Source organism: Ostrinia nubilalis, chromosome 9 (genome assembly GCF_963855985.1).
Source record: "Ostrinia nubilalis chromosome 9, ilOstNubi1.1, whole genome shotgun sequence".
Classification (NCBI taxonomy): domain Eukaryota; kingdom Metazoa; phylum Arthropoda; class Insecta; order Lepidoptera; family Crambidae; genus Ostrinia; species Ostrinia nubilalis.
The window spans coordinates 14,680,847-14,689,676 of NC_087096.1; the positions used below are offsets into that span (position 1 = coordinate 14,680,847).

The 8,830-nt window shown below is 40.7% G+C and overlaps 1 protein-coding gene across 1 annotated transcript; it reads left to right on the top strand.

Annotated features, from left to right (window-relative positions):
* Positions 1-536: 536 nt before the first annotated feature.
* Positions 537-4,507, top strand: LOC135074861 (uncharacterized). The gene is made up of 3 exons (XM_063969243.1): positions 537-1,151; positions 1,572-3,931; positions 4,417-4,507. Exons 1-3 carry the CDS (start codon positions 537-539, stop codon positions 4,505-4,507), a joined length of 3,066 nt encoding a protein of 1,021 aa, XP_063825313.1.
* Positions 4,508-8,830: the final 4,323 nt, after the last annotated feature.

Here is an 8,830-nt window from a genome sequence, read left to right on the forward strand (position 1 = left end):
TCCCAAAGCTGTTACCCTTCAAAATTAGCTACAAAACACGATATTAATTAAGATTCTCCTTGCCAAGTGTCATTGAGAAACAATAAAATACGTACTGTATCTTCAATTAGCAAGTTTTGTCCCCCGACTGAAGGATGTCTCACAACTTTTAATAATAATAATAATAATAATAAAAAAAATCTGTCACCCGGTAATGTCATGTTTCCAAATTATCTTCAATCATTTTATGGAAATATGGACATTTTACTATTAAAATATTGTTTACGCTGTGTCATTTCTTAGTTTATTTATGTTTGTGCAGATTAATATCAATATTCATATCAAATAGACAGAATTGTGTTCGTGTAGTAGGCAAGATGGACCAAAGTGACGTATCCCTGAATACTTCGAATCAGCTGCTATCTGTTATTATCAGTGATAATGAGCTGCCGATGCAAGAGAAAGAGACGAGGAGGAAGGGATGCTTGTGGAACATCACCTTTGTTGAATACAACACCGGAATAATGTGTTACGTCAACCTCATCAACTGACAGATTATGATACTACGCGCACGCCCACCACCGCCTCCGGCCCTGTCCTCGTCATCGTCCTCGTGCTCTTCGTCGGGCGAAGAGTTTGTAACTCCCCCCGCCACAGGCGCGTCGAGCGACGAGGGCGGGCCAACGACGCCGCCGCCGCCACCACGACCTGCGCGACGGGGACGTCCGCCGCTGCCGGCACGCTTGGGGTCAGCGAGGCAACCTGCCTCGCGCACGGCCCCCGCTACCGGTGGTGTAGTGCGCCGCATGCGATGGACTCAAACCATGAATGAGAACTGCATGCGCGCCTATTATGGGGCTACAGAAGGGGGAACCGTCCTGACTGCGTATCGTGATCGGATCCTACCTTTGTTTCAGAACCTTGAGCCGACCATCACCGTTTCTGCCCAACGATTATCGGATCAAGTGCGGGCTATTCAACGGTGCAGGCTGTTGGACCAGTCTGTACTTGATCGACTCCGCCTGGAGGCGATGCCTGCTCGGACAACCCCCCTCTTAATGTCGGAGCCCCCTGCCCCGGCGTCGCCTACGGTGTCGCCATCGACACCACAAGCGGCGGGGGTAGCCTCTGGTGTTGATGAGGGGGATTTGCCGAGTAGTGTAAGTAACCAGGTGAGTGAGCGATTGAGGAGGGCTTTGGAGGACGCAATTGGTCAGTATCGGTTCACGACAGATTCAAGGCCTCGACTACCGCGTTTGCCCACTCATAGACGTAATTTGGCGTTAATGGGAGCTCTGAATGCATTGTTAATCCCGTATATGCAGACTAGCGCAAATTTATTTGATACCCACTCGATCCTATATTGTGGTGCCATTGCGGTTTGTCGTGTTGCTGGTGTCCAGTTCCCGGACCCGGACAGAGCAGCGCGTCCTGCCGGGATGACACCCGCGTGGCAAATACGGATCGAGCGGCGTATTAATGCATTCAGAACTCTCATTGCAAAGCTAATTTGTTTTAGACGGGGCAATAATCGCCCCCGAGTCATGCGTTTTGTGGCACAAGCCTTTGCTGGGACTGGCGTTCTACCTCAGGACTACATGGCATGTGTCACAGAACGCATTGACTACCTAAAGCAAAAAGTCTATGCATGGGCAAACCGTATTCGTCGCTATAAAGAACGCGTGAACAGATACTGGCAAAATCGCGTCTTCCAAAGTGACCAGAGGAGGGTGTACCGGGGATGGGAGGGATCTGATCAACGTGTGAGCAACGGGCAGCTGCCAGATGTCAATACCATGATTGATTTCTGGCGTGGCATTTGGTCGATGCCCGTTGAACATACGGAGGGTGATTGGATGCGTGTAATTGAGCGTGAATGTGAGACCATCGAATCTATGGGGTCTATTGTTATAGACCCCGAAGACGTTAGTAGTGCAATCAGTACGGCCCAGAACTGGAAGAGCCCTGGACCGGACGGATTGCACAACTTTTGGATTAAATGGATTCGATGCTCACATGACCGCTTAGCAACACAATTTCAAGAAGCCCTCGAGCTCGGGTCCCTTCCAGCCTTCATGACTACCGGTGTCACCACCTTGCTCTACAAATCTGGTAGTACCATGGACCCAAAAAATTACAGACCAATCACATGCTTGCCTACCATCTACAAGCTCCTTACATCTATTCTGACCACAAAAATTAACACACATATTGTCGCGAACAATATTTTGGCCCCTGCTCAGAATGGATGTAAGGTTGGGTCTCGTGGTACTAAAGAGCTCCTCCTCATAGACATGACCATTAGCCAACAAGTTCGGCGGAGCAGGAAAGCTCTCTCTGCTGCCTGGATTGACTATAAGAAGGCCTATGATTCGGTGCCTCATTCATGGCTGGAGAGGATTTTAGAGTTGTATAAGGTTGATGCAACTCTGAGATCCTTTTTACGCTCATGCATGGGGCAGTGGACTACAGTCCTTAGGCAGCCAGGTGGTAGTGAGAGGTCTCCTGATCCATTGAACTTCATAAGGATTGAGCGAGGCATTTTCCAGGGTGACAGTTTGAGTCCCTTATGGTTCTGCCTAGCACTGAATCCTCTTAGCACTCTGTTAAAGGATTCAGGGCTTGGTTATCGGCTTCGAAGAGGGGGTGAGGTCATTAGTCACCTGCTCTACATGGATGATCTCAAGTTGTTCGCACCAAAACGACAAGACCTGGTGAAGTTGCTAAAAACCACACAGGTATTTAGCAACGCCATCAGGATGGAGTTCGGTGTAGACAAGTGTGCGGTCTTACATGTAGAGCGGGGAAAAGTTGTGAATTCTCCGAATTTACAACTTTCTGAGACAATGACACTCAAATCTCTCTCCGAAACTGAGACCTATAAGTATCTTGGTATGTCAGAATCGTTAGGTATATCGGTAGAAGACATAAAAAAATCGGTGAAAGAACGCTTTTGTAGCCGACTGACAAAAGTTCTTAATAGCCTTTTGTCTGGCGGCAACAAAGCAAGAGCTTTCAACGGTTGGGTGATGCCTCTACTAATATACTCCTTCGGCATACTAAGATGGACTCAGACCGAGCTTGACGCCCTGGATAGGAAGGTACGTCAGCAGCTAACACAACATCGCATGTTACATCCGCGCTCATCTGTAATGAGACTTTACATTCCACGGAAGTGGGGAGGTCGAGGCTTTCTAAATGCCAAGAACCTCCACAACCGTGAAGTGTGCAGTCTCAGGGATTATTTCCTTACAAATGAGTGCGGAATGCATCGCGATGTTGTGGCAGTTGACAAAGGCCTCACGCCGCTCTCCTTGGCGAACGAGAACTGGCGCAAGCCAAAGGTACTGAGCGTCGCGGATCGGAAGGACGTATGGAAGAGCAAGGAGCTGCACGGGAGGTTCTATCGGGCCCTAACAGGTCCCGATGTGAACTGGCTACGCTTCGGTGACCTCTTCGGGGAAACCGAGGGTTTTGCTTGTGCAATTTCTGACGAGGTAATGATGACGAACAACTACCGAAAATATATCTTGAAGGACGGTACGGTCGACATTTGTCGAGCATGCCACCGTCCCGGAGAGTCACTCAGGCATATAATTTCTGGTTGTTCGCATCTTGCTAACGGTGAGTATTTGCACAGGCATAACCTAGTAGCCAGAATCATCCATCAGCAACTTGCTCTTCAGTACGGCCTTCTTGAATCTGAGTCGCCATATTACCAGTACCAGCCGGTGCCAGTTCTTGAAAATGGTCATGCATTGCTCTATTGGGATCGGTCTATCATCACAGACAGGACTATTGTCTGTAATAAACCTGATATTGTGGTGGTTGACCGATCCCAACGTCGGACAGTGCTCGTTGACATCACCATCCCGCATGACGAAAACCTCGTGAAGGCCGAGAAGGAAAAACAAAGCAAATACCTTGACTTGGCCCACGAGGTGACCGCCATGTGGGATGTTGACTCGACGATCATTGTCCCGATAGTTGTCTCGGCAAACGGGCTAATAGCGAAGAGCTTCGACCAACATCTAAAGAAGCTCTCGCTAGATGGTTGGCTCAAGGGTCAGATTCAAAAGGCGGTGATCCTCAGCACGGCACGCATTGTCCGGAGGTTCCTCAGCCTGTGACCCTGACCACCGGTAGCCTGGGCCCTGCTCCGCTGCCAGCGGGTTAACTATTTTTAAGATTTTTGTTTTTATAATGTATTTTTGTTTTTTGATAATAATTACATTGTAAAAAGAAAAAATTAAAAATAAGAAAGTAAGATGAATAAAGGAATAATAATAATAAAGTCCTTTATTGCTTCTACAACATAATGAGTATCGCATTTCATAATGGGATCTTTCTCGGGCGATAAGTATAGTTAAAGTGAGAGAATAATGTAGTAGGGTCACTCTTCTAACATTGTTAGTTGATATTGTTCGTCCGTTTCAGCCAAATGATGTCCACAGTCCACTGTTGGGCAAACGCCAAGGATTTCTACAACGGTTTAGCGCTTAGTGCATCCAGGTGGAAAAATGAGTAAATCATCGATGTATGTAATATCAATCAGATTGGGAATATTTTTTCATTGTTAATTCACTTCTTCGAAATGCAATGGTATAGGTAGTGATTCTAATAAATGGACCTTTACTTAGTAAAATTAAACTATTGTCTTATCTCATGAGTTATCTGATTGCAGAACATTTATGATGATTATGATGATTATTTTTCCATTCTACAGGGTGTTAGGTAAATGGGTATATGAGCCGACACTAGCCCATGTTAACATGGGCATATAAATGGTATGGTGAAGTCAGAAAATTGATATTTCATTTTAATTATTTAAATTTTCATACAAATCGGATTTTATAAAATTTATTTTGTATGAAAATTATAAAAAAATAAAAATGATGATATCAAATTTCTGACTTCACCATACCATTTATATGCCTATGTTAACATGGGCTAGTGACGACTCATATACCCATTTACCTAACACCCTGTATAAGTCTTGTAAGAAACGAAGATACGTTCAGACGTTATACAGGTGGGATTATAACCCTACTGTCAAGTTATTTCGTTGTGCATTGAAGTGGAGTTTGCTCATTATTTTGTGTTTTCTTATTATTGCGAAAATTAAGAGTCTTACAAACATCATGACAAAATTATATTAATTAGGCGTATCGTTTTGAGCTACTCGTACTTTAACGGCATGATGATGTTCTATGTTGATTTGAGACCTCTACAGTGAGTGGTTCCAGCACCAAGAAAATACTAGCAGATATATTTCGAACTTGGAACTATTATTCTTGTGATTAAAGTTGGACGTTCTAGTTGTAAGACACTAGGCTAGGGTTTCCCAAACTATGGGTCGCGAACCAGTGGTTTTTTTTTCATGTGACAGGAGGCAAACGAGCAGACGTGGTGGGTCGCGAGCGAACATTGAGTGGGCCCTGCCTGTAGAGCCACACCACAGCGGCAGCGGGTGAAATTTCCTATAGGTGGGTCCCGAGTTTGCAAACTTGTATTAGCCCAGACAACTTTGGGAACCACTGCACTAGGCTATCCCCGGGACGGCTCAACTTGTACTAGTTGGGTTTCATTACAGGAAAAAATTGAGATCCGCTGCTCAGGAATTATAGTGGTGGGAAAGAGAGGTGGGATTAGTCGCATATGCTAGCTACATTTCCACAAAGACCGGTCCTCCACTGCATACTCCTTAGGTTAATTTAAACTCTATAAGATGTAACCCCTTATGTTTAAGGTAAATTGATACTCGTACACCGTTACTTTCCTTATTTGTGCCTCGCGTTATCAGTGAATGCCTACTCAGCTAGAAAATACCCGATTGCAATGACTCACTCGTTTAGTTACAGTTGGTTAAATAATACCAATGCTGTCAACATCCTTTATGTAGTTTTACACGGAATGTCAACGGGAATAACCCCTTTTTTATTCACTCCAAGTTTTGTTGGGTAAACCACTTTGAAATATCTCCGTGATGCCAATAATTGCTCCCACTTTGGCTGGACTTTAATGATCCATTTGAGAAAAAATAATGTTTCTGTAGGAACAGAGGACACGATGCAGATCATTGAGTCTGATACCTGTAACCTTAGTTACAACAAAGCGATGCGTGAAGAAGAACGACTTAAATGAAAATTTTGAAACTACGAGACAGCTAATAATAAGACACACGTCTAAACACATTTACCTATCTCTATTTTATTTTATTTCGTGTCTATTTTTTTTTTTACTGAAAAAATAACTTACTTAGAGGTATTTATCAGTAAGAATTCCAGTGAACTCCTACTAGTAGGTAGATGTTAGAGAGGCACTTAATCGATCTTTTTGTTTACAAGACAACTAAGTACTGTAAAGTAAACAAAAATTGTTTAACTTCGTAACGGCAACACCAAACCAAAGAAGGTTGACTATCATTGTCACTTGATTGTCTATTTTCATATCGATTTTATAAATAGTTTCTGTCTGCAGATAGGTAGTCTGTATCGCGTTTTGTAATTTATGAAAAATTACGAATTAGAATGCCCCTTTTCACTCTTACGATTTCTTTGCAAAGTTACATCTACCCTAAATGTCTTCTAGGTATGTCAGCTAATGTTTAAATTTTGAGTCAAAATTGATCAGAATTAAATAAAAGTGCTTATTCAAAGCCTACTTTTTTAAAGCAAAAATAAAATGAGTTTTATGATTTTTTTAATCTTACATAGCGGTTTTGGTATGATAACGGTACTTTACCAACAGACAGTTCAATTGAAGAAATAATGTCAAGATCACCGAGAAATTTAAATCTTAAAACTCAGAATGTAACTAAAAACCGTCTCAATTTTTATATCCGTATTTTATCTCATCTGTAAGTAGATTTTGAGACGTCTCAGATAATGTCTTATCACTGATTGGATGTAAACAGTCATCAGTTTCACAGTGTAGGTGGAGTGGACGTGAGTCATTTACTTAAGACGTAAGATAATGAGTGGTGTTCGACAAGCTATTGATTTAACGATAACACTGTATGTTTGGAAGGCTAGTAGAATAATAATTTAAAGAACTGGATAAAAGAAAAAAAATAGGTGTAGAAAATACAAGAATATAAAAGAAAAAAAATAGAGTAGATCACAAGTTGTACTCCAATTTGTTTAAGTCCTCAATGTGCCAAAATTTAAAAATAAAACTTTTATTTTTAAATACAATTACTATTTCGTTTCGCATTATTGATTTCAAACAAACATTTACAAAGGCCAAATTATAGAAAGTACTAGGTACACTTTCACTTCACGCGAATCTTGTCCACTTACATTATTTTAAATACAGGGTGGCCAAAACAGTGAGGTCTAAAAGAAAAATTTAGATTCCTTACATCAAGGTGTACCTAAATCACCCCCATGTATGTAATACGATTGTGCTTAGTTTAGGAGATAGAGTTAATTTTGTGATATTTTAAAATTTTATGACCTAGTAGGCTTTAAACATTTTTATCTTTTTTTTGGGTTGACATTTTTTAGATTTCTTTTTTTCGACAGATTTGTTATTAATTGCAGATGTTTGAAAAAAATAATCACCTTCCTATCTTTGATTCAAGAAACAAAAGTTTTGCTAGAAACATTAAAATAATGCTTTTATCAGAACACTATCAAATTTTCAACTTAAAAGTTTAAGTAAAAAAAAGAACTTCCATAGGTCCAAAACCATTTTAAAAACTGCGCCGTTTCCTGAACATTCATAATAATACAAAAAAACATGTACTTAATGGGCCACTATTTCCTGTAATCGGTCCAATAAAGTGGTAAGTCGGAGATTCCGTTACATGTTTTTGACTTTCTTAGAGTGAATTAATATTGGGAATTCTTTAAGTTTACATTACGTAGAACAGATTTAGAGCAGTAACTGGACAGAACATGTTTTTATTCTCAACGAGGAAGCTCTTTCCCTTCATCACACCTGGCGGAAACTGATGATTAGGCTGAAGGTGGAACGGAACTTCAACTACTAAGGAACTATGGCTCCGACATACCACTTTAGTGGACCGATTACAGGAAGTAGTGGCCCATTAAGTACATGTTTTTTTGTATTATTATGAATGTTCAGGAAACGGCACAGTTTTTAAAATGGTTTTGGACCTATGGAAGTTCTTTTTTTTACTTAAACTTTTAAGTTGAAAATTTGATAGTGTTCTGATAAAAGCATAATTTTAATGTTTCTAGCAAAACTTTTGTATCTTGAATCAAAGATAGGAAGATGATTATTTTTTTCAAACATCTGCAATTAATAACAAATCTGTCGAAAAAAAGAAATCTGAAAAAATTCAACCCAAAAAAAAGATAAAAATGTTTAAAGCCTATTAGGTCACCAAATTTGAAAATATCACAAAATTAACTCTATCTCCTAAACGATGCACAATCGTATTACATACATGGGGGTGATTTAGGTACACCTCGATGTAAGGAATCTAAATTTTTCTTTTAGACCTCACTGTTTTGGCCACCCTGTATAAACTAAATCGCTGTTGTAACAGGGTGGCACTGCTCAGTTCACTTTTTATTTCCTTGCAATATTTATGTGCTATTTCTGTCTTTTTTTCGTATACTTTCTTTGTTCTCTATGTGATGTTCATCGTAATAAATATTTCTTTTTTTCTCTCTTTCACAATCGATTTGACTCAGCATAAAAACAACAAAACAAAAAGAAATTCATGTATTAGAAAATAAATAAATTACCTCTTTTAATTACCATGTTTAAAATTAATACGATAGAAAACCTCACAAATTAAGAGGTACGTCCGCATAAGACCTTACTACTCTTATCACCTCCTTTTATTACTAGCTCGGCCGTGTCGTACCTCATTGTG